At 30.6% G+C, this 26,761-nt stretch overlaps 1 protein-coding gene across 2 annotated transcripts in view; it reads right to left on the bottom strand.

The window, feature by feature from the left end:
- The window catches only part of LOC127279310 (cytochrome P450 306a1), a 128,649-nt gene that overhangs the window by 40,291 nt on the left and 61,597 nt on the right, over positions 1 to 26,761 (bottom strand). For both annotated transcript variants that reach the window (XM_051301600.1, XM_051301601.1), the window contains exon 3: positions 7,456 to 7,604. In XM_051301600.1, coding sequence (XP_051157557.1) covers positions 7,456 to 7,604 — 149 coding nt within the window. The remainder of the gene's footprint in view (positions 1 to 7,455; positions 7,605 to 26,761) is intronic.

Below are 26,761 nucleotides of genomic sequence, written 5' to 3'. Positions count from 1 at the left end.
GTAGCCATTTTACCTAACTTTTGACTATACTTTAAACAAATCGTTTTCTCAGTGTAGTTTTGTATGGTCTAAAACAATTCTTATATTATGTGCGAAAAAAGTTTTAAAAAGAGCTTCTTTACACACAATTTTTGGTGTATAAAATTTAACTTTAGAAGTTAGTGTTGCAAAAATGATTTTTTTCCACATCTTTTGAAATTAAAAAAGTGAAAAAAAATTTTTCTCCTATCTCTGGAAATATTTTTGCAGTTCTTTGAAAGCGTAATTTTTCGAAGTTAAAATGAAAAAGAATGTTCACTTAACTTTTTTAAACTAAACACTTACAATTTTTTTCCTCATCTTTTACAATACTCCCACACAGCACCAAAAATTAATTTTTTAAAAAGTTAAAATAATGATTTTTTTCCTTTCTTTTGTAATACTTTTGTAATCTTTTGATAAATAAATATTGCAAATTACATTCAAATTTTAGTTTTAATTTTTTAATTATTTTATATTATGGGACGCATGATTATGTTCTAAAAATCATTAGTCATAATTTACATTTTATCGAATTTTATTTGTCCTAATTAGTTTTGAGCCGAATTTTAATTTGTTCGAAATATCATTTGGCATAATTTTCATTTATATAACGGAAAATTCAACTCACAGAATTTTTATTTCTTCGAATTTTTATTTGTCAGAATTTTTATTTGCTCGAATTTTCATTTAACATAATCGGCATTTTAAAGAATTTTTATTGAGTAGAATTTCAATGAATAGAATTTTCATTTAGATGAATTTTCATTTGTTAGAATTATTATTTGATATAATTTCCATATAATCGATTTTTCATACTACAGAATTTTTACTTAACCGACAAATCATTTAATAGAATTTCTAATTGATAGAATTTCCATTTGTCCGAATTTTCAAATGGCCGAACAAACAATCGACAGAAAGATTTCAGCGCGATTTTTAAAATCAACCAATCACAATTTTATGAATAATTTTTGATTGGTTGATTTTAAAAATCGCGCAGAAATCATTCTGTCGATTGTTTGTTCGGCCATTTGAAAATTCGGACAAATGAAAATTCTGACAAATAGAAAATCGGATTGATGAAAATTATGCCAAATGCTATTTCGAACAAATTAAAATTCGGCTCAAAACTAATTAGGACAAATAAAATTCGATAAATTGTAAATTATGACTAATGATTTTTAGAACATAATCATGCGTCCCTATATTATGTGTTAAAAATAATATTTGATAATTTTGCTTTAAGATCGTGAATGATGTATTTCTTGTGCATTTCGATTGAATTGAAAAATCTGAAAATGATAAAAAAGCGTCTACAGCGCCACCTGGTGCTTTGTGAAGAAGCTCTATGTGTAAAAAATGGTTGGTAAAGTTGCTTTATATTTCACTTTTTTAAAAATATTAAGCATTAACTTACATAACTATTGTCACATTTAAATACTATAATTACCATTTGGTTTTAAATAAACAAGTTTCATAATAAATTTTATTGAATAAAAATAATCAAAAATCATACTCTTTTCAAGTGACAGGTAAGCATGGCTTATTTATCTCATTGTTTTTATTAATTAATTTATCCCTGATTTATATTAATTCTTACAAAAATGTACTCTACAGATAATTATTTACTATTGGTAATTTTTTTGCATAAACAATCATTATTTATTGTTTTTTATCAAGAAGCTTAAGCAGGTCTAAAGGAGGGTCGAATTCGTACTCCTATTAGCCAAAATAATCCGTCAGGGTATGCGAGGCATATGCAATTATTCGGCACTGAGGCACTCACTTCCAATGGAAATTGATAATACTCTTTTCACATCTGATTCCCGAAATATTTTACGAGAACTTGATGAGAGAATGTATAATAAGAATCCCCATCCATTTATTAAAAAAATTCTGAAACTAACTTTCAATTTTAATAAAGTTGGTTGGAAGGGTTAGATTTCTCTGAGTCCCTGCGCATATAGGAATTAAAGAAAACAAAAAGGCAGACTTTGTGGCTAATAAATCATTGTACTTGCCTTTTGGGAATTTTTAGGGAACCCCTTATCGTAATCTTATTCCTTTATTAGAGCGAGATTTTGAATCTTGCAAAATCTTAAATTGGCAGTATACTGACATTCAACATTCCCAAAATAAATATTATTTTAAAGTTAACTATAAAATCAAAAGACTTTGGTTTAAGGGTATTGAGGCTGCACGTCGATATATTAACACTGTAACTATGCTGCGGACCTCGCATATTTGTACAGGGCAGGGGAACACTTCGTTAGGATGCGGTGGACGCTTCCCTTGGGATGTGAGTGCGGTGCGGAATATGAAGAACTTACCCATTTACTTATCTATTAATACTTATCTACTTATCATTTTCTTTCTCCGGACAGACCAGCTTTTTTTCGTATCTGAATACAAACATAGCAAAAGATGGGACGCAGTGATCATTCTATCCACCTGCTGCTCCTCACTTTGATAGATACTGGGAAGCTGGTGTACGAGCTGTTGAACACCATCTTCAACGAGTCATTGGCGATCATTTCCTCACCAATGAGGAGATGAATAGTTTTTTATCACAGGTAGAAGCTGTCCTCAACTCACGACTACTCTCACAGAAGATCCTACGACATCAACGCCCTCACACCAGGGCACTTCCTTATCGGCAGACCGCTGACGACCATTCCTGAGCTTAATCTCGAAAACATAAAAACAGCCAGGCTATCACGATGTCAACTTCTTCGGCATATGATGGATAGTTTCTGAAACCGGTGGTTCAAGAAATGTCTTTATCGCTATCAGACAACAAGCAAGTGGAGTCAACCCACTGACTCAATCAAACCTGGCTGCTTGGTCCACATCATTGATGAACGGTATCCTTAATCAAAGAGGCCACTCGGATGCATTCTGAAATCTCATCCAGGGAAGGATGACCTGTTCAGACTTTTCACCTGTGAATACTCCGACTTTAATCTTTAAACGACCAATTACAAAATTTTGTCTATTACCCTGTAAAGGATGATTCTTTATGAAAATTTTACTAATTAAATTGACGAAGATGGGCGGAAATATTTGAATCTTTAAATGTAAAATTCATTACAAAATAATTTTTCTACAAATTTGAGTATTTGAAACTTTCACTTTTTTCATCTTTTGTAAAAAGGTTGGTACCCATGAACTAGTCAGAATCGAGTCGACCCATTTTTATCGCATTAACTGCGCTCGACCATGACTATCGGGTATCATCCGGTCGTGAAAAACTATAATCAATCTTAAAAATAACGTGTTAAATTTCCACAGTACTTTTCGTTCTCTTCATCCATTTTTTGGACTTTTGGACTCTTGAGACTGGACAAGATCCTTTTCCTCCTTGCTCTTGTCAGTTCGCTTCCACCTTGCAAGACATTATGATTCACGCGCGATCACTTAATAAAGACTCGGTTTCCTTCATATACAAAGAAATATTTTAATGTCCACTTTCAATAACAGAATTTTCTCAAATTGATACTCTTTATACTATTTTATATTATATACTACCATTATCACCCTTGCATGTTCGTTTGAGTTTTCCTGCTAACTTGCAAATCTCTTACGAACATACCAAAGTGTTTTCGTTTTTTCACCAGTCCACAAATACAATAATCTTTGGTAGCGCGACGGTTAAGGGGTATTATTTACTTTCAAGTAAATTTCAAAATATAACAAAGCGACTTTAAAATGTTTGAATAAAATTTACCCAACGCCAAGCCATTTTAAATTTGGTGGGCAAATAGAGTGGTGTCATCCGACGTTGACAACCAGAGCTAACCCGGCCAGTAAGATAAAATAGCTCACTCCAAACTCACTAAAAATGTAGGTAAATAGATTTCTTTACCTCGGATGGTATGTGCGTTGATATCCTCATTGCAGTACTACTGAAGTCGACAGAGTTCTTATGCAAGTACAAAGAAGTGTAAAGCAGAATATAAAGATAACGGAAATAATTGAATTAAATTTTCTTTTTTATACTTTTAGGTATAAAAAAGTAGGTTAGGTCGTTTTTTTACTTGTGTTTATAACTTCTGTTCTAGGCCAAATTTCGAATATTATAGTATGAGGATGAAAGATTTATCAAAATGTGTTTTTGCTGTACATCAATAAATGATTGGACAAAAAGTTAAAAAGTTATAAGCATTTAAATAAACCGTATAGGTCAGATTTTTGTCGTGTAATTGCAAAATTTCGTGAGCGCCAACCTATCCGACTTTTAGCGCACTAACCTATACCAAGGAGTCGTTTTTCATCGTATCATGTAGTTCACAAACGCGTATTACAAATATCAAAAATTACTTCACATTTTCATACTACATAATAAGAACAGTTTAAGTCAACTTAATTTGACTTTTGCATAGAAATTGTAGAAATTATACATTTTTTTAGCAACTGTGTTGAAGTTTGCCACTCACGCTTTGACCCTCACAACACAAGGATATTCAGGATATCCCTGGGACGTCCTGGGGTTATCCATTTGCTTTTGGCGATTCGGATATCCCTAAGATATCCTCTGGATATCCATGGACATCTCTAAGATATCCCAGGGATATCCAAACCGCCGAAAAAAAATCGATATCCCCAGGACGTCCCAAGGATATCCTGAATATCCTTTTGTTGTGAGGGGACACTTAGTTACGTTATATGTTAATATTATTCACGCTTCGCTGTAAATCACCGTAAGTGACGTAAAAAGTTTTTTTTGGACATTTCTAACCAGTTCTTACAAAAATAGGTAGATGGCATCAGAGTGATAAAATGAAATACGAGCTGTTAAGTATATATAGGTCCCCTGTAGCAAGAAAACTAGAACAAGGAGAGTGAATTAAGCTCAAATTATACAGTGTATAGGGGGAGCAGATATTGACACTGCGGTAGGCTGTCCAACGAAATTTGATAGATGACCGTGAGACGAATTTTAGTATCTGCGCATACTAACACATACATGTTAGTGAACAGCGTGAATAGCTGCTTACGACTTATAATTGTGAGCAACTTACGTCAACTCGTGTTTTTGATGTTTTGTCCTCGTATAATTATACCAAGATTGTGCATTTATTAAAGAACGTATTCAGTGGGAAGAAATTCGCATCTAGTTTGAAAGGTATTATTTTCATATAATAAAAATTGTAAAGCTCCACTGTAAAAAGGACCAAAGAAGGCAAAAAAAATATTTTAGGTTATATTTACAATTTGGTGATTAAAATGTATGAACAAAAATTGATTTAGTGAAAATCGTTAACAACTTGAAACTATAAATATATACAGATATGTTCAATTCTAACCTCAAAACCTTTAATATTTTCGATTTACATACTAAATAAAATTAAATCACAGATAACTATAAACAATCTTATTATATTCGAAATAAAACATTTATTCCCTTTTCTGCAGTGAAAACATATTTATATTTTAATAAATTGAAAAAACTAACCTCATTTTTGGGAAAAGAAAACATCTGTTTCTTATCGTTATTTTCACCACAAAAAATTCGCCCCATTGTTCACTTTAAAAAATTTTCACTATTAATTAACAATTTTTCACTTTGGTTAAAAATACTAAATAAAAAAATACCGCAAAAACAAAACGCAGGAAAACAAATCAACGATATAAAAATATGCATGTGTTATTAAGCGCAGATACTGAAATTCGTCTCACGGTCATATATCAAAATTTCGTTGGAGAGCCTACTGTCAAGGTGGATCCAGAATAGGTGCAAAAGCCAAGTACAAGTCCAAGTGGCAATCTCATGAGTGCGAAGGGGATAGGTAGTCTATCTAACTCTGTTGCACTCATGGGATTTGCATTTGGACTTGAACTTGTACTTGGCTTTTGCACCTATTGTAGAACCTCCATTAGGCTTACTATTTCTTCCATCCCCACCACTGTACTTTTCTCTCCTTGTTCTAGTCTTCTTGCCCTGTAGAAGAATTAAATCCGAAATTACATATCATCGTTTATGACGCCTCTATTGGAAAAGCGGCGTACTTAGCAGTATTCGCAATATGGCCGCGTCTAGTGACAGCTGCTTTCGTGTAGTTAACAGTGTAAAGTGATGTATAATAGTTTTAGAAAAAGTGTAAAGAAAGAAAAAAGTTATACACAAAAAGTGTAAATGAAATAGAAATTATTTGAAAATAAATTTGGTGAAAATATAAAGAAAAGAAAATTTTCTATGGAAAATAATAATAATAGACATATAAATAATTCTTTTTAATTCTAGTCGTATATATTTCATACGAAATTTCTTAAATTTTGTTTGTTATTTTTAGGTTATATTCCTATGTAAACAAAAAAATATACTTTTACAAAGCAGTGGATCATTTTTTCACTTATTTTTATTTCAAATTATGCGAAATAAACCGGCATCAAGAACATTTTAAAAAAAGACGCCAACTGACAGTTACACGCAGACACTTATATAACAATCCACCACGTGACCTGTAATTCCTCGCTTTTCTGCTAGGGTTTTTAGTATTCGTCGATATGTAAATGCTTTTATTAAATCCGGCAAAACTAGGGCAGAATTTTCAGAAACGGCCTATAGAGTGATTGCTCCTTGTACTACTTCATAGCACCGGTCCAACTTACACGATACTCTAACCTACCTGCTTCTCCGCTAGTGTTGTTTTATGTAATCAAAATTTTTTTGATTCTCTGGAATGATATTGTTTCTAAGAACAGTAGAAATATAGAAAAGAAAATAATTTTACTACATTAAACACACGCCCAAATAGCACGGCACTTGCAGCAAGTTTGCAGTGCAAGGTTTGAAAGTTTGTAAGGTAAGTTTGCAGCAAACTTGTGGCAGATATTGAAAAGTTTATAACAAAAACTTTCTAAAAACATGCTAAGCAAAATTGTCGAAAAGTTTTAAGAACAATTTGAAGCAAAATTGCGTGGAAAATTTTTAGAAATTTTATAATACAATTTTTAGTAAAATAAATATTTAATAGTTTTATGGAAAATTATTTTGTAATTTTTTTTGAATTTAAATAATTAAATCACAGAATAGAAAAGGAGAAATAGCGAAACAAGTTACTAACATCGTGGCGACAGCAGAGTTGAACTAATATCTTTCGTTTGAAGGCGCTGTTGCCCCTTTTAGTTTTTACTAGTGAAAAATATGTATTTAATGAAAGGCATGGGAGCATAAAACAGTTCGTACGACCCTCTTTATTTACATTTCGATGGACCCCGATCGGTGGGTTAGCATGACCAAACCGACCCAGCGGTCGGGGTTTTAGTGTGTATACAAAGTAAAATCTTCTATGATTTATCAGTTATACATAGATCCTGATAATGGTGCTATTGCCCGGTTGAAAAAACTTGTATAGGATCGTGTACCAGTTTTTTTAACTGAGTGATAAAGGACTAAAAACAACATCAATTTTTAGAGTTATAAATTCATACCAAAATGACTTGATTGACACTGGTCAAAATTCTCTCTTCCAATTTATCTCTTTTGATACATGAATATTTCACTATACCAAAATCTTTTAGGCATTTTATTGCAAACTTTCTTTGCTCCTTCCAAGATTCCCCTTCCGCACAAATCAAACCTGCAATTTCAAAAACATTTCATTTTTCATTGAGGAATAAAAGAAGTTGTATACGCAGTTGTATACATATATATATATAAAGAAAATAATAAATTTATTAATTTCAAAATACAGACATATTTTAAATCTTGACGAATCTTAAATGATTATAACAAATTTTGCAAATTATTAAATTTTTATAATTTACTATGACTGCATGTTCGAAAGTCATTTTATTACTAAGGTTTTAGGAAAAAGCATTATTTTATATGTATAAATACGCTATTCTCTTTTTTTAAATGTAACATTACATTGAAAAAGACGCATCCATTGGATGACGTATCTATTTTTTTACATGCACTGAGAAAAAAATGCTATTGAATCAATGAAATATTAGTTTGTCGCATCAAACGGCATATTCAATATCGTTCGAAGACATTTGCTACTAATTCAATAGCATATGCTATAAATTATTACGCCATTGATTTAATAGCTTTGAATTAAAGTTTTCTAAATCAATATAATACTTTAAAAAATCATCAAAATAATATTGTAAGACATTATTCAAAAAGTAAAAGCTCAAAAAAGGTTATTATTAAAATATTGAATTCTTTAATATTATTTACTAATTAAAATTTTATAAATTATTATAATATAATATATATATATATATATATATATTATAATAATATAATTAATTAACGCTACCTCGTCCTCAAGATCAAATTAGGTAATTGCGACAGTAACCGTTTGTTCTGCCACAGTAATTCAGATTCTAATGTTTTTTAGCGCCACACTTAGGTGTTGCTCCTATCTCTTTCGGTTTTTCTGTGCGTTCTGTACCACATCTTGGCGTGTAAAAACAGTTTAAAAATCTTTAAACATAGTTAAATACTGAGTAAAAGAGGAAATTCTACAGAAAAACATTTACGGAAGATAAAAAAATTAAAAGAAGAAATGAAGAAAAAGGGAAAAGGTGTAAGAAAAGGCATTTTCAACCGAAGCAAGTTGTTCAAGTTCCAGCTCATCAGATAGCAAAGCAACATATCGATACCGATCGCGTAGTCCTATCCGAAGTTCTCGCTCTAGAGGCTAGTCACGCAATAGATCAGGAAATGAGCATCCGAGCAATGAGAGGTCCCGACGAAGTTCATCCAAAAGCTCATACTCCTCAAGAGAAAATCCTCGAGGTATTTCCCGCAGCCATAACAACTCATCAGACGAACATAGTAACAGCGGAAGGCATAACCCGAGAGATTTGACAAGCAGAGATGGTTAATAGGTTAAAAAGATAACGCGTCTTCCCAGGAAAAGCATGAGGCCCAGCAGTCGGTAAAAAAGGTCACCTATATGAAAGAAGTTGACGTAGTATTGCTAGGGGGCGACCCTTTCATCAATAATAAAATTAGTGCTCCAATCAATAAAACACTATCAACAGTGCGGCAAAAAATCATGCAGATAGGTCAGTCAGAAGAAATTTGCAAGGAATTAATTGAGAAACATCCTTCAGCCAAAAATTGTAATATGAGGGCATTCCCTTGATTAAATTCTGAAATTAAAAATATTATCGGCCAGACGGGGGTAAAGAAGGACCAATTTCAGATAGCTTCGCAAAACAAACTGTGTGCTTTAGCTGCGGCTGTAAGTAAACTATTAATTTTTCAAGAGTCAGGCGATCAGCTGGAAATGAAAAATCAGCTAATAAGCTGACCTTCCTTAGTGATTCAGGAAAACTTCTAACTGATCTCTATCATGAAATATCTCTCACCAGAAGAAATTTCATAACTTCTGGCAGAGATTCAAAGCTAAAAATAGTAGCAGAAAACTCATCGGTTGACAATTTTTTATTTGGAGACATTTTTCCTAAAAACGGAAAACGCGTAACCCACAGCAGAGGAATTTAAGGTAAGCAAAATAGGCGGTTGCCTATCTAATTTTCACCATAACTGGAAAAAATTAACGTCAGTCCAATTTATTTTAAAATGTGTCACTGGGTATAAACTACCTTTTTTGGAAACTCCAATACAAAAGAATCTCTTTAGCAATCCAGAACTCTCACATGAAGATTTCTTAAAAAAATGCCATGACAATTTAGAAAATAAAGGTGCTGTAGCTAAGTGTAAACCTTGTAGAAAGCAGTTTCATTTCCCCCTTTTTTTTAAAAGAAAACAAAACGGAGATGACAAGTTATACTAAACTTGAAAGGTATTAATTTGTTTATCGACCCTCCACATTTTAAAATGGAGGACATAAAAACAACCCTGATATTAATTCGGCCCAATTGTTATATTGCATTCATTGATTTAAAAGACAGATATTTACATGTCCCAATTCACATAAATGATAGAAAATACTTAATATTAACCTTCGATAATAAATGCTATGAGTTTTCGGCGTTACCATTCGGCCTCTGTACTGCACCAAATATATTTACAAAATCCTACAACCGGTTGTAAAGAAGATTATAGAAAATGGAGTAGTATCAGTAGTGTATCTTGACAATATTTTAATAATTTTTAGGTCAAAAAACGAATGTATAAACAATATTAGCTTGCACAATTTTTAGGTATCGTGATAGCGGTGTGCTCAGGAATTCAATATGGCTGGTTACACACAAAACGATTAGAGGGCGAAAAATTTCTTGCACTTAAAAATTCCAACAACGCTTTTAATTCAAAAATGAATATAACAAATAACGTGATTGAAAACATTAAATGGGGGATTAAAAACGTGAAGACTGCAAACAACCCAATAAGGGGTCGTTTACAAACTACGTCATACCGTTAGTGGAGGGGGGGGGGTCAACGCTTCTGTGATGTTATTATGTGATAAAGGGTGTCCTTAGTTTTTATTATTTGTTTACATTGCTCGTACACTATTTCAATAGTTGTAATTTAAATACTATTTATTTAATGCAGTAGATTTTAAAATTATTAACTTATTAATTTTGTTTTTACTATACATTTAATTTTATTTGATAGGTCACATTATTTCATTCATAAGTTTACAACGTGTGAGCTTAAAGTATTATTAATTATTTAATACAACAAATATTTTTAATTTGTGTAATTTTTTAAGGAACAATGGATAAAAATAAAGATATCCCAATTTAATTTGCAAAGTATAAAACTGCTGTTCCAGACGCTGCACCTGGAGAATTACAAAAAGAATGTACTTCCTTTTGGAATTCCATTAAAAAAATAAAGACTTTGAAAAGTAACTCAACTCAAACCTTCAGGAGTTGTCTTCCATAGCAAATAAAAAAAAGCTAAACTGTTTTGGACAGAAGTAAGTTGTTAAAATTCCATAAGTACTAAAATTTAATTTGATTTACAGAATAAAAAAGTTTTAAATATAGAATTTTTATACGTTTAAAATTTAAGAATTCTTATGAAATTTAATTTAACATAAAATTGTTTTAAATTAAAAAATCAAATAAATATAACATTTTATTTCAATAAAGTTTGTAATTGTTATGCATTATTTTTTTGCTTATAATGACTTAAAATATTCCTAGGTTTCTAAATAAAAAAGTATTGAATCGAACAAAAATAAATCGAATCAAAGCAATCAAGAATTGAAATCTCTTGCTTCAACATCTACTTCTGTTGATAAGTCTGACATCAATGATTCATTAAATAATGTCGAAAATTTATTAAACAATCGGATCAATGTCTTAACTCATGAAATATTAGAATTGACAATAAGAAAAAATGCGGAACTTTTAAGCTTCGATGAATGTAAGAATTTATCAAAAAAATCTGAGTTAGAAAAAAGTAAAAAAAAATTAGAAACTATGAAAAGCAGTTAGGAAAGATCAACAAAATATAGATTTGGACGGAAGAGGGCTTTGGAAGAAATATGCTCAGAGAATCCAGAGGCAAAAAAAATTGCGAATTAGAGATAAAGAAGGTCGACTTTCGGTTGAGGATGATCAACCTGCTCTATTAAAAACAATAGTTGATATTGCAATTTTTGGTAGTGCGGAACATGAAAGAAGAAGAACTGAATTGATTAGGAGCATTAAAACGTTAGATAAGTTAACAGAAGCACTTAAAAATGATTTCGGTTTCAATATTATTAGAAGCGGAATTTACTTGCGATTAATCCCACAATCCGCGCGTACTCTCACGAAGGAAAACGTCATATTTCTACGGTACCAGTTAAATTAATTAAAGCTCAAAATGATAAACACAAAAGTCATATGGATGGGGCTTTTGCAACTGCAACGATTCGTCATTCCAAAAAGCTTGCTTCGATTCTTGGACCCAAACAAGTTTTTTTCATAAGTCAGGACGATAAGGCTTGGGTTTCAATTGGACTTACGGAGACTAGTCAACAAGCGCCTTTACTTATGCACGTCGAATATCTAGTAACGCTGCCGGATTCGACGGCTTTTTCTCATGTCATGAATGTTTATCGACTATTTCAACTTGATGAATTTAAAGATTTGCTAACAACGACAAACACCATGGATATTCATCGACTATTTCAACTTGATAAATTCAAAGATTTGCTAAGAACGACAAACACCCAGGGTGTTCGATTTCGAAATCGATTGGAATTTCCACAGTTGATGGTGGCCCGGATGAGAATCCGAGTTACTCAAAAGTTATTGCAACAGCTATCCATCACTTGATCAAAATAACACTTGATCAACAACTTGACGTTCCCCGCACAGCACCGAAACTTTCATAAATTATTCCTAAAGATTTATTTGAAATGTTCGAAATATTTAATTGCAATGTTTAGTGAAAGTTGTGTAAAGATTTAAATGTCTTGATTAAATAAATGTTTAGTGTGAAACTTTTTGAAATTTTCCTGAAAATTTATTCAAGTGGGACATTTGAATCTTTACACAATTTTCACTAAACATTGCAATTAAATATTCCGAACATTTCAAATAAATCTTTTAGAAATCTTTAGGAAAGTTTCGGTGCTGTGGGGGTCTTTATATATGGCTTGTAATGCGCCAGGAAGAAACGTCTTTAACAGAGGGGAAAGGATAATGGCTTCTTTGAGCGGGGAATTAGCCGGAGTCATTTTGTCTCATGATTATTTCGGCTCGCACTTAGATTCCCGTAGAAATACGATAGACGTTGAAAAAGAAAGTCAAAACTTCGCGTTCGCTGATAAAACACTTAGTGAAATATGGTCCAATTAAGTTAATGACGATTTCCCTGTAGGTAACAAATTCATTGAACCCGAATTTTCTGAAATTGAAAAATCAAATTTTACTTCAATGTCATTAGACTGGCAAAGCATACACGTACGAAGCAGTCAGTATATTTTACAGATTGTGAAGTGTACTGAGAGTCTATGTTGCTCGTCATTTTGAAGTGCTTTACTAAAGGTTTTACTAAACCAATTTTTGCCTTCTTCAGTGCCTATCATTTAAGGTGAAGAAAATTTCAATTATGATTCGGCAAATGGAAAATACCCTAATCTACTTTTGTGTCTAAACCTGCAAGGAAATTTTTATACAGAAATTTTCAAAGATTTTTCACAAATAAATTACGACATCACATGTCCATCTGTAAAAAAAGCAATCAAAAGAAAGATTTGTGTTAATTGTGGTTTGTACCATGCTTCTCTGACTTATGGACAAAATCATCTTAAAACGTGCAATCCACTTGAAGAGAAGCCACACATTGCTGCTATACGTGCAAGATTATTTTTGATTATCATTTGCAATAGTGAATACGACGAAGAAGCAGAATGGATTAAATAAGAGTTTATAGACAAAGATAACTTAAGAGTTCCTAATTTTGAGTACAATACCAAAGCTCGTGTTTTAACTGTTGAAGAAAACCTAAAAGCTATTTGGCAGGATGCTATTTAATTCCAAAGAATTAAAATTAAGTTTAACGATTCCAAATAAATTTTTTTTTAAATTCAATGAAAAAAAATGAATCAGTTGACATCACACTGAGGGGGGATTCGTGGCTTGTGACAATCTGGGATATAGGGGGGAGAGTTTAAAAAAGGTCTGAAATAGCTTGACGTAGTTTGTGAACGACCCCTTAGAACAAATTTTTATACAAAAGTTACTTTTACTGACGCGTCCCTTTCAGGTTGGGGTAGTTTTTATAACGGTAAAAAAGCTCTCGGCTGGTGGGATAAAGAAGAAAAAGATGCTCACATAAATCTTCTTGAGCTGAAAGCGGCGTATTATGGACTAAAATGCCATGCCAAAACTCCAAAGACTGTTTAATCTTATTACGAATAGACAACACCACAACCATTTAATACACCGTCCGACAAAATTCAACTTTTTTTTCACACATGAAAAAATCAATGATTTTCAGAAACTAGGACCAAAAAAAAGATACCCGTCTGGCCGTTTTACTAGAGCAGGTCATTTATTGCTTTTAGGGGTAAAAACAGCCCTTAAATGAAAGGTGATAGGAAATCTTGTACAAATTAATAATTTTTTATGAAACCTGGTATCTCGGGGTTTTTCGGGTCGCTGATTACGAATCTGATGTCAGATTTTCAAAATTCAAAATGGCGGATTCAATATGGCGTTCGAAGTTTCTAAAAGTTCATCGAATTTACTTGAAACTTGTTACTTTAAGGTTTTTGGGGTCGCTGATAACGAATATGATGTCAGATTTTGAAAATTCAAAATGGCGGATCCAATATGGCGGTCGAAATTTCTAAATATTAATTATTTTTTATAAATCTTTCGTATCTAGGGGTTTTTGGGGTCGCTGAGTACGAATCTGAAGTCAGATTTTTAAAATTCAAAATAGATCTAATAATGTGGAAGATTAGACAGTTGTTTATATGTTCGTTTTCAGTTGCATAGTTACGGAAAATAGTACATAAAACAAATGACAATTGTAGACTTTTTTACTTTGCACAGCAGTTTTAAACAATCACTTCACATCTTTAAATTCATCTTACTTGAGCTTATTACTGTTATCTAATAAAAATATTTTTACTTACTACAAATCTTGTTTTGTCATTAAAAAAGTGTCCAATATACAAAAAACACATATGTGAAAATTTTTATTTTTTATATATTGTTTTCAAATCTTCCACATTATTAGATCTATTTTGAATTTTAAAAATCTGACTTCAGATTCGTACTCAGCGACCCCAAAAACTCCTAGATACCAAGTTTTATAAAAAATAATTAATATTTACTTATAAATTTCGACCGCCATATTGGATCCGCCATTTTGAATTTTCAAAATCTGACATCATATTCGTTATCAGCGACCCCAAAAACCTTAAAGTAACAAGTTTCAAGTAAATTCGATGAACTTTTATAAATTTCGACCGCCATATAGAATCCGCCATTTTGAATTTTGAAAATATGACATCATATTCGTAATCATCGACCCCAAAAACCCCTAAGTAACAACTTTCAAATGAATTGGTGAATTTTTATAAATTTCGACCGTCATATTGGATCCGCCATTTTGAATTTTGAAAATCTGACATCAGATTCGTAATCAGCGACCCGGAAAACCCCGAGATACCAGGTTTCATAAAAAATTATTAATTTGTACAAGATTTCCTATCACCTTTCATTTAAGGGCTGTTTTTACCCCTAAAAGCAAAAAATGACCTGATCTAGTAAAACGGCCAGACGGGTATCTTTTTTTTGGTCCTAGTTTCTGAAAATCATTGATTTTTTCGTGTGTGAAAAATCGTGTCGGACGGTGATATATGAACAAAATGTAGGGAATCCAATTCCCCATATTAACAGAAATTGCTAGGATTACATGGAAATGGTGTGAAAATCGTAGTATTTGGATACACGCTTCCTACATAAAATCAAAAGAAAACAAGGAAGCAGATGAACAGTCAAGAGTACTACCACAAGTCATTATTACGATTTTTTTAATAATTTTAAGCACTTTTACTAAAAATATTAAACTCAACTTGAAGAATATATAAAGATAATCGCCAACGACATCCCGATTAGTATATGAGAGATTCTTTTTTAATCGCCCCAGCCCAAAAAGTCAATGTTCTGGGATTGGCTACATACTTTGGTAAATTGTTGTCCTATATGATAGTAATAAATCCCTAAAATATAAACTCATTAAAAAAATATTTGTAGAAAGTAGAGGGGGTTGAAGTTTTGACGTTAAGGGTAACATTGTCATTTTCAAATCCGTATAACTATGACAAAAGTTAATGGATTTTAATTTATATATAATGAATTTTAATGCATTTTTCATGTACTTTTCAAAAATGTATATAAAATTTAAAAAAAAAAATTTGCACCCCTTTTTTTCAAAATCAACCCTTATTTTTCGATTTTCATCCCTTCGGGATTTTTTTTTTATATTTTTTATTTTCATTGGAAAGCTGAGGTTTTTTCCCATGAGCTATGTAAATATGAAAGTGGGACAACAATAATTTTGTGAGAAACATAATATTAAATTAGGCGGTGCCTACCTAAATCCTCGAAGATGATCTTCAGGTGTACCCGTTATCGGCACCGCCTACTTTAATATTCTGTTTCTCACAAAATTATTGTTGTACCATTTTCATATTTACATAGCTCATGGGAAAAAACCTCAGCTTTCCAATGAAAATAAAAAAAAATACCCGAAGGGGTGAAAATCGAAAAATAAGGGTTGATTTTGAAAAGAAAGGGGTCAAAAAATTTTTTTTTCAAATTTTGTATACATTTTTGAAAAGTACGTGAAAAATGCATTAAAATTCATTATAGATAAATTAAAATCCATTAACTTTGTCATAGTTATACGGATTTGAAAATGACAATGTTACCCTTAACGTCAAAACTTCACCCCCCTCTACTTTCTACAAATATTTTTTTAATGAGTTTATATTTTAGGGATTTATTACTATCATATAGGACAACAATTTACCAAAGTATGAAGCCAATCCCAGAACATTGACTTTTTGGGCTGGGGCGATTGAAAAAGAATCTCTCATATATAGCAGACATGCAGGTAATGTCTCACTGAAAACATTGACCTGCGTGCGTCGCTCGAAAAGCTGGAATTTAAGCTCGCTCGGTGCGGCGTAAAACTGACTAAATCGTGCATGTGTGATGAAAAAACCTTTTTTTCAACGTCAATATAATATTTTTTCTGTAACTTTAAAGTAGTGTAACTTTTTAACGGTACTTAAATATTGTTTTTAAAAATTAATCAACGACAATATAACGTTTTTATCATAAAAATATTTAAATATCGATATTTGGTAAGTTAATGCACGGTGTATGAGAATCTACCTCTTGAATAGTTCAAAAGATTCTCTATTACTATTTTATTTATCATTTGAATTCGTAATTAGATACATAACTTTTGCAGTTAATTTTAAAAACATTTTTGAACTTGGTTCGAAATTTTTACAACAAATATTTTTAACTGAAAACCTAATTCAAATTCTTAATAACGCCCTTGATAAATCCATTGACATTCTGTTACTTTGTATACTACTATATATATACTATACAGGGTGTCCCAGTCATGGGTGTACATATAAAAGGTACGTATATTGTATGGAAAAAAATAAGACAAAAAGTCTTCTACGGTATTTCAAATTTTTTATGGTTTTTGCGTAAATTGCAATTGAAAATTTAAAAATTACGCGTGGTGATTGGCCGCGCGAGCTCAGTGGGCCGTTGGGCGGGGCATAGCGCGCCGGAACATTCCCGATTTTCCAAGCGTGGGCATGTAGAGTTTACCCGATTACTTGAAATAATCTTCTGAAAAATACATACGTTATGTATTTTTCAAAAGAATATTTCAACTACTCTTTTTTTTCCTTTGAAAAATACATAATGTTTGAATTTTTCAAAGGATTATTTCAACTAATCGCGTAAACTCTACATGCCCACGCCTGGAAAATCAGGAAAGATCCGGCGCTCTATGCCCCGCCACCGCCTCACAGAAAAAAAGGTGGGTAAAAAGTTGTAAAGATAGAGGATAAAAGGCGTTAGGATACAGGATAAATTTGTGATGGATAAAAATGTTACTAAAATATTACTAGAAAAATGGATGTCATATTTTAGTAAACTGTCTAATATTAATAAAAATATAAGTAACTTTACACTTAACTTATTAAATCCACTAATTTTATATAAATAACTAATTGCACGTGGAAATATTTTGCCTATAATTATTGTCTATTAATAAAAATATCTTTGACTAATATAACTGACAGCTGACGACAGTGCGTAAAGAATCAGAACTGGGAAATTACAACTCAACGTCTGTATTGTTGCACGAAAGCAGAGTTGGGTAGTAACTAAATTTTTTGTGCATATTAGGCTGTGTCAGTTCATCGAGATATTTCGAGTTCAAGATATGACGTCAGAGGCCTGGAGAGACAACAAACAGACAACACAATGTTATTCTTACGTGGAATAAAATTTGTTTCCACTTTAATCAATTTTATTCATACTTTAAACACGGAAAACGCTTGTTGACATCCAATAAAATTAAAATGTGTGTTGATAATTTATTTTGTTATATATTTGATTCAATTGCATTGATAGATTCTCTTAATTCGTGATAAAATATACATTTTGAGGTTAGGGGTGTTTGTTTACTAACTTGAAATCTTTTACTGCTGCAGTAATTCCCACTTAAAATATATATTTTATATCTTTTTTAATAACATGCATACTGAATATTGTTTAATAATGTTAAAATGTAAAATGTGATTAGTAAACAAACTTTTCTAACCTCAATATTTATATTTTATCACGAATTAAGAGAATCTATCAATGCAATTGAATCAAATATATAACAAAATAAATTATCAACAAACATTTTAATTTTATTGGATGTCAACAAGCGTTTTCCGTGTTTAAAGTATGAATAAAATTGATTAAAGTGGAAACAAATTTTATTCCCCGTAAGAATAACATTGTGTTGTCTGTTTGTTGTCTCTCCAGGCCTCTGACGTCATATCTTGAACTCGAAATATCTCGATGAACTGACACAGCCTAATATGCACAAAAAATTTAGTTAATTTAGTTAGATATTTTTATTAATAGACAATAATTATAGGCAAAATATTTCCACGTGCAATTAGTTATTTATATAAAATTTGTGGATTTAATAAGTTAAGTGTAAAATTACTTATATTTTTATTAATATTAGACAGTTTACTAAAATATGACATCCATTTTTCTAGTAATATTTTAGTAACATTTTTATCCATCACAAATTTATCCTTTACCCTGTATCCTAACGACTTTTATCCTCTATCTTTACAACTTTTTACCCACCTTTTTTTCTGTGCTACTGAGCTCACGCGGCCAATCATTACCCGTAATTTTTAAATTTTCAATTGCAATTTATGAAAAAACTATAAAAAATTTTGAAAAACTGTAGAGGGCTTTTTGTCTTATTTTCTTCCGTAGAATATATACCTTCAATATGTACACCCATGACTGGGACACCCTATATACTTTATATACTATTCTATATGTACCTTGAACCTAGGGCAGTTTTTCCCAATCGGGTTTATATTTTAGCAGTTTTTCTTTATATTTATTTAACTTAGAAATTTTAACATCAGTTGCATGGACAAAAACTTTATAAATTTATTGCAATATGAGCATTCCTTAACGATTGAGCAGAAGAAAATTTCAGGTTACGTTCATAAGCATAACATACTTATGCGCATTTTTATACATAAGAATGCACACGTATTTTGATTGGTTGTGCTCATAAAATATTCCAATTCTATGAAAACATGAACCAATTAATTTGAAGCCATAAAATTTATGTGAATAACCAGTAATTTTCAATAATAGATAAGTAAAAATGAAGAAGCATAATTGCGAAATGTTAAAAAGTGTCCAACACCAAGAGTTCAAAATCACCAGAATGGCGATAAATCGACAAGTCTGGCAACCCTGCATTTTGGAAAAACTGACATCATTTTTTAATGCCAGTAAAAATTTTCAAACTTTTCCTTAGAATTGTTGAATTATAAATATAACTATTATATTTGTATTAAATTTTATATTTTTATTGAAAATAAAAAGAGAAGAAAGATTAATACATAATCAAATGATTATGTGTTACGCCACTGCACAGCGCTCGACCTTGCGAAGAATTTGCCTAGGTTAGTTATGTGAATGCAATGAAGTGCTACATTATTATCTTTAAGCAGTATCTACAATAGAAAAGCTTAATTTTGAGGTACGCACCGTATCTTTTATATTAGCGAAGTCCTTTGTCTTTTGAAGACCTGTGAAAGTTTGAGGCAAATAGGTTCGTCTCAATAATTTCTGATACACACATTTAACTATATAGAAAAAAGTTCAGGAAAAATTACTCTACAATTTATAATTTAAAAAAGAAAAAATCAACATTAATGAATCTAGATCTAATTTATGGAATGTTTAAAGTGGATCTAAAAATCTGTGGATCTAAAAATAAAATAAAAATAAAGTGGATCTAAAAAGAGAACAGTCGAACTTCTCATTTTATAAGTCTGTATATTATTATTAACAACATTAATTATATGACGTGTTTAAATTTGTAAACGTTATACATCTCACTTATTTCATTGTCAATCGAATAAATACTTATTTATTTATGAGATTACAATGGGGCTATTAAAATTCTAAATTTTATTTATAGATTGCAACATAAACGTCTTCACTTATTTTATTAATACCTATAAACTTTACGAATAATCAAAAATTAAAATTTTTACTGTATGTTATATAATACTCCTTATAAATAAATCCTTTGCATATTTATTTAATTCAACTTCCAGTTAGAGTTTATATACTAACTTATAAAGTCAATGGACGACATTTCAAGATTTTTTTCTACTCACAATAAAAGATATCGCCCGATATCTCGGTCATGGAAAAAGAATAATGAGAAAAACGAATGTTCAACATTATGCGTAAAGCCAATTGACGTCCTTTTCCTTGTTATACGTTAGTATTTCTTCTTCATATAATTATTATCGGAGTCAAGATATAAATTTGATTTAGAATTTTTTCCTCTTTGATTTTAAAGAGTTAAAAGTTACTTTTTATTTTCAGTACATTAGAGTTGTCTCTCAATATATTTTTCTGTAGCTTTAAAATTTTTCTTTTGTTATCATTTTGAAAAACTTTTTTGGCAAATTTAAAATATATTTTTAGTAATAAAATCAGACTTTTGTCTCAGCAAGGTACAGAATTCAAAATTTCTTACAACCAATTCTAAATTTCATTATTTTTGTATAAAATCTTTGTAAAATTAAATCAGTTAAGAAATAAAGGCTCTAAACTTTTTTAAAAAGTAAATTCCAGTTTGGTCACACTGTGAAACGGTTAGAAGAATGCGGTTTTCGATTTAAAGCGATGGTCTTAGTCTCTTAGGTGGAGATTCGAAAACCTTTAATTACCTACGAAGTTTGCAAGTATACAGACAAAAAAAACTTTACTCGAAAGGAAAATATTATAAATAAATTAAATTATAAATTTCTCGAATAATAATACTATCTTGAATTTTTTATATTTTCTGTAATTTCATTCGAACAATACGCGAATAAAATAAACTTTTATGGCATCTAACTTTTACGAACTGCTAAAGATCAAAAACTTTTTGATAATAAAGTTACTAGTTACATACTAAAAAAATAAATAATTATTTTTTCATTGGCGATATACATATTTTTTATAAGTAAACTAATTTTCAAATTATAAATTTTTAAAAATTTGGATTTTCGAGGTCATCTAACTCTTAAAGTAATGAATTTTTGTCAAGAGAAAAAAAGTTTCAATTTTTTTTCTTAACGAAATTTTTTTTTTGAATTAAATTATTCTTTCATTCTTAATTTAATAAAAAAAATATTAGTATTAATTTCTTAATGCAATATATTTAATCATTAAGGGTCTCGCGCAGTCGAAAATTCTTTATATGTGCGAAAACTTAAACTTTAAAGTAGGTACAAGTATTGAATCAAAATTTTATTGTTCCTTCTTGTAATAAAGTAGCAGTTGTATTTGTCAGCCATAGTGAAGCTTCAATAAACCCTGATAAATTTTTTTATTCAAAAGGTTCTGAAAGTATTTCAATTAACAATCTTAGTCAAATTCCTGATTTGTATGTTTCCTTCTGGTGATCAGGAATTGACAGTTAATATTAAGCAAACCGAAGGAGTTTGTCAAAATAATTATATATTTTGAATGTCAAAATTTTCTTAAATTAACGTAGTTTAAGAAACATATGATTTGACAGGTTATTTTGAAATAATAACACGTATAAGATAAAATGATAAGTAAATTAAATCAAATAAATTAACACATTATTTATCAATTGAAAATTAGTTTATACACTTAAAGATCTTGAGGAATGTCTTAAACTTGAGATAAACCTGAGATGGACAGTAAACCGTGCATACCGCAGGACTCCTTTAGTACGACTAAACCCAAAATGTCCTTAGGTACTGCAAGTAACTAGCTTTTCCCTTTCCCTTAAATTTTACTTTTATTTATTTGCTATATTTGAAAATATATTATCGTTGTAATTCTAATACTCTCCCTCAACGATAATCCTACAACAATCTGTATAAATTTATTAAATTTAAAAAATAACCGCATTTATAAAACATCTTGAAAATTTCAATTACAAAAATGAACTTTAATTTGGGGAGCGTTCACAAATTACGTAACGTTTTTTTTTATTAATTTTGACCCCCCCCCTCCCCATGTAACACGTTATTGCATACATTAGCGCCATTTTTTCTGCTGTCCGTAACAAAGTGCTTGACCCCCCCTCCCCCAAAAAATGTTACGTAATTTTTGAACGCTCCCTTGTATACAAATGCGTTGAAAATTACATGTAACCGAGGTTATGTGATTCTTGCTCTAGTCAACCCACTAAAAACAACATCCTTTGGCTGACTAATCTTCACACTACGGGACTGTCGTGAATCTTCAAACTTTGTAGGTGAAGGTCCCTGGGATCTTGCCTTCGTGACCCTTGCCGTTGCTAATATTTCTTGCCTATGTATTTGATCTTGTCCTTGCAAGAACTTTCTTTGCTTCCTGAAGAGCAGATTGGAAGACTTTGCAAACTCCTGTACCGGCGATATGGTTGTTATTTACCTTATCACCGTACTTCTCGTTGAATAAGACGCAGTTTGGGCTTTTCTTGCAGTTTGCGAACTTGTGATTAGCTTTACGGCACCAAAAAAACGCAGACGATATGTCCGCCGCCTTACAAACCTTTTCTATGTGGCCATAATCAAAACATTGATGACATCTTGTGACGAGCAATATGTTTTTATTGGGTACGACATAAAACCTATCTTTACGCGTCTGTGACTAAAACTGCAAGCTTCATCCAATCCAAGTAGCGAATCTGAAGCGTAACTTTTCGATCCACAGGCTGAACCTTACCCTGCTCTATTATATCTATGCTTGTACCCATTGATTGACCTGCTTGCTTACTCTGATCGTTTTCTTTAATCTTTATTGCATTTTGCTGACTTGAATCTTAAATTTGTAACTAGAAGTGTTTATTTTTCTTTAATAATGCTGTAGCTTTTACTGTTCTATCTGTGGGGATGACAGCATTGAAAATTGAATTTTTAAACTGCACACTAAAACCTTTTCTAATAATATTGATCAAGACTATTAGAAATTAGTCAGAAAGAATTAGAAATTAGAAAAAAACCATTTTAAACTTAGTTTTGGTACGTACAAAACATCCTTTACTTTTATTGAGATTTTCTTTACGTCATTTATGAGTTTGAGTGTCCCGGATCCTATCCTTTCGATATCTGCAAATTCTGTCCTATCTGCAAACTGTACCCTTTTATTCTTTTCGAAATTGAGGGTTTCGAAAATGTGTGACCTTTCCTCTTACAAAAATAGGATTCCCTTTCTGCTATAACCTGTGCCTTGAGTGCTGATTCCCTTGTTTCACTTTCTTTGTTAAATGCCATTTTGTTTTTTCGCCATTTATATTTTTCGTTTAGTTTACTTTTGGCTAATGACAATGATAAACCTTCCTGTCTTTCCTATAGCATTGTAACCAACGTTTCATCGAATCTCGTAGGCTTTCAAGAAGCATGGCAGCTACAAATCTATAACTTATCTCTTTACCTAGAGCATTTAATTTACTACACAGAATTCTATATAGATGGACAATACTGCCTTTCGAAGATTTTTGGTGATATTTTTTAGAGTTTTCCAAGCTTTCTTCGCACTTTTCGCGTTTATAATTGATTATCATCTATGAGTAATGAAATCGTCGATGATACTTGATCGTTCTCAGCAAATGAATACTAATTCAGTTGAATTGAAATGAATACACCCGGGGCTTCAGTGAATTCCGCTTAGCGACAAATTCAAATTGGAGCCATGTTGTAATTCTCCTGAATTCGACAAAGCTGTATTAAACTTCTAAACTCTCTATTCGTACTAATTCAATAAATAAACTTCAAAGCACGAACGGAAACTTGGAGCTATCATGAAATTAAATGATCTTTAATCACTGCATTGTAGAAACTTCAAAAAACTGTCACCTTTTTTACACTTGATTTAGAAACTGTATCAACGATCTTTTAACCTTTTTACTATTCTTTATACACTTCATTCATTGTTATTTAATGTCTTAATTGTTATTTGAACTTTAAGAATGTCATTTTTATTTAATGTACTTTATTTTAATTTTCACTCGAAAATTTAATTCACTTGATGTTCACTTTATTTCTTGACCTTAGTTCTTTTTATCTATTCTGGGCCCATAACCTGTACCCAAGTAGCACGGAATATTGGTTGAAAAATGGTTTATACACAGAACTTGAGATAGACCTGTGATGAACCGTACAATGTAAATACCGTAGAACCCTTTTAGTACGACTAAACCCAAAAAAGTACCTTGCTTTTCCCTTTCCCTTGATATTTACTTTAACTTATTTACTACATCTGAAAATATCATAATATTTATCGTTGTAATTCTAACAATATATAATGTAATATTATATTTGATTTTTAATTAAATAATTTTTTTTGTTATATTTGTGTCCCTTCATCTCAAAAAATAGAAAAATGAAGATTTGATAAGTATCTGTCAGTATATTTTAAAAATCAAGTTTAATTAGAAACGTCTTGTTTGCATTTCTTTCGCTTTTGCAACTTTTACGTGCATTGCAAATTGGAACGTCCTGCCACTGAAGTGGTTAATTATTCAAAGATGCATTGCAAAGTTTTGTGCATGAAATAATTTTAAATTTATTAAAATTTTTTTAAAGTAAATTAGTAGATTTTAAAAACTGAAATTTAAAATTCATATTTCAACTTAATTGACTTAAGCATAAAGTATTATTTTGATCAAATAAAACAAATGACAAGGAAGCGCTTATAATTGAACCACAATTGAGTATATTTCCATTGTGAAAGGTGAACCTTGATTGAGGCGAGTGTTCTTTTGCGAGGACATATTTACACTTGAGATTTGAACGGAAAGCTTTGGTTTTTTATCTGTGTTGCGCATAAACAATCGAAATATTATCGCACTTGTACAAGCTAAGAATGCAGTCAAGAATGAAAACATATCGTTGTCAATGATTCATTTATAGGCTCATATTATTATTCTTCAGAATTTAATCTTGTAGAGTATCTTAATGACAACTAGTTTCAGTAAAAAAAAATCTCGGAAAAAATAAGACCCAATTACAACTGAGAAATCATAAATGGTCGAGGAAAATCCGTTGTCAGTTATTTTTTTTAATGAGCTATTTATTTTAATTAATTTCGAGGTTTATTTCTGGTATGGTTCATTAATTATGTAAAGAAAATCACTCTAGCATAGAGAATGGAATGTAAATCTATAATAAATCAATAAGTATAAATAAAACACAAATAAAATTACCTGTTATACAATGAGATCTATTGTCAGCTACTAGCGACGATGACTATCCTCTTGTATTTTTAGATTTCTTATGATAAGTATTTGCATTATGCGTCATTAATTGTAAAAGAAGATTTGAAAACTACAAAAAAGTAGGAAGTATGTGTATAAAGGAAGAAACTAAAAGCGTATTCTGCTTAAAGGACAAACGATCCTTACTAGTTAGAAAAACTGGGTGTCCTTGAAATATAAATATTTGTCAATAACTTTGACAATTGATGGCTTTAGAGTTATCCATTCTTTACGTTAGTCATCCACAAACATAATTTATTTTTAAAGCAGAACAAAAGAGAGGATAAAACTTTGCAGGATCAATCAGAAAAATGGCTAATTAAATCTTTCCGAAAATTAACTATTCATCAGTCGCTTATAACGTGTTCCGATAACATTACTCATATTATCAGTATTTGACAGCGAAGGTAAATATAACAAATCTTGAATATTAATTTCAAAATATACATAAATAAGAATAACAATTCATATGTACAAATAAAATGAAAAATATTGTTTCAAGTAAAAAACAAATTAATAATGAAATAATGTACAAGCATAAAAATACTAAAAAAATGTATAATATATCACAAATAAATATAAGATCCCAAATAAACCTAATATTTTAAAATTAAAATTATGCTTAAAATAAATATTACGTTACAAAAGAAATAATAAAATATAAATAAATAATACGAAGAAATAAAAATACTCTGAATAAATAAATAATATATTACAGAGGGAAAAAAAATCATAAATAAACCTAACATTTTTTCACGAAAATACCTATGTAAGTTAATAAAAAAATATAATATTCTAATAATAAAATATTAATAAAATATAAGTAAAATAATAAAAAATAAAATAAAAAAATTAATAATTAAAACAATAAAAAAGAATCTAATAAAAAATTTTATAAGCGAATGATTTTAATATTTGTCATAACAGGCGCTAGTAAAAGTAATGATTTCACGCAAAATTTAAGTTGACCTTTCAAATTTTATCAAAAATATCTTTTTTCTTGTTCTTTATTTAAAAGCGTAAAATTTATGATCGCGGAGTAGGACATATTGTCTGTCTAAAATTGCAAAAGCTTCATCCATTCTAGTGCTTATATTCTTGCAACCTGCTTTTTGGCCAGGCCTGCCTTCTCTTTCCAACCATCGATAAAATGCACACGAATAGTTGAAACATTTGAGTGTGTGTATGATGATTTACATCAGGCCATAATTATTTTGACGGTATATTAAGATGAAATTTTTATAATATTATTTCGTAAGTATAGAACAAATATATATTTTTAGTCATCTC

This window comes from Leptopilina boulardi, unplaced genomic scaffold (assembly GCF_019393585.1).
Source record: "Leptopilina boulardi isolate dan_hultmark-lab unplaced genomic scaffold, ZJU_Lbou_2.1 LbouV2_214, whole genome shotgun sequence".
In the NCBI taxonomy this organism is placed as follows: domain Eukaryota; kingdom Metazoa; phylum Arthropoda; class Insecta; order Hymenoptera; family Figitidae; genus Leptopilina; species Leptopilina boulardi.
The sequence above is the reverse complement of the archived record's forward strand: the minus strand, read 5'-3'. Positions and strand labels throughout refer to the sequence as shown.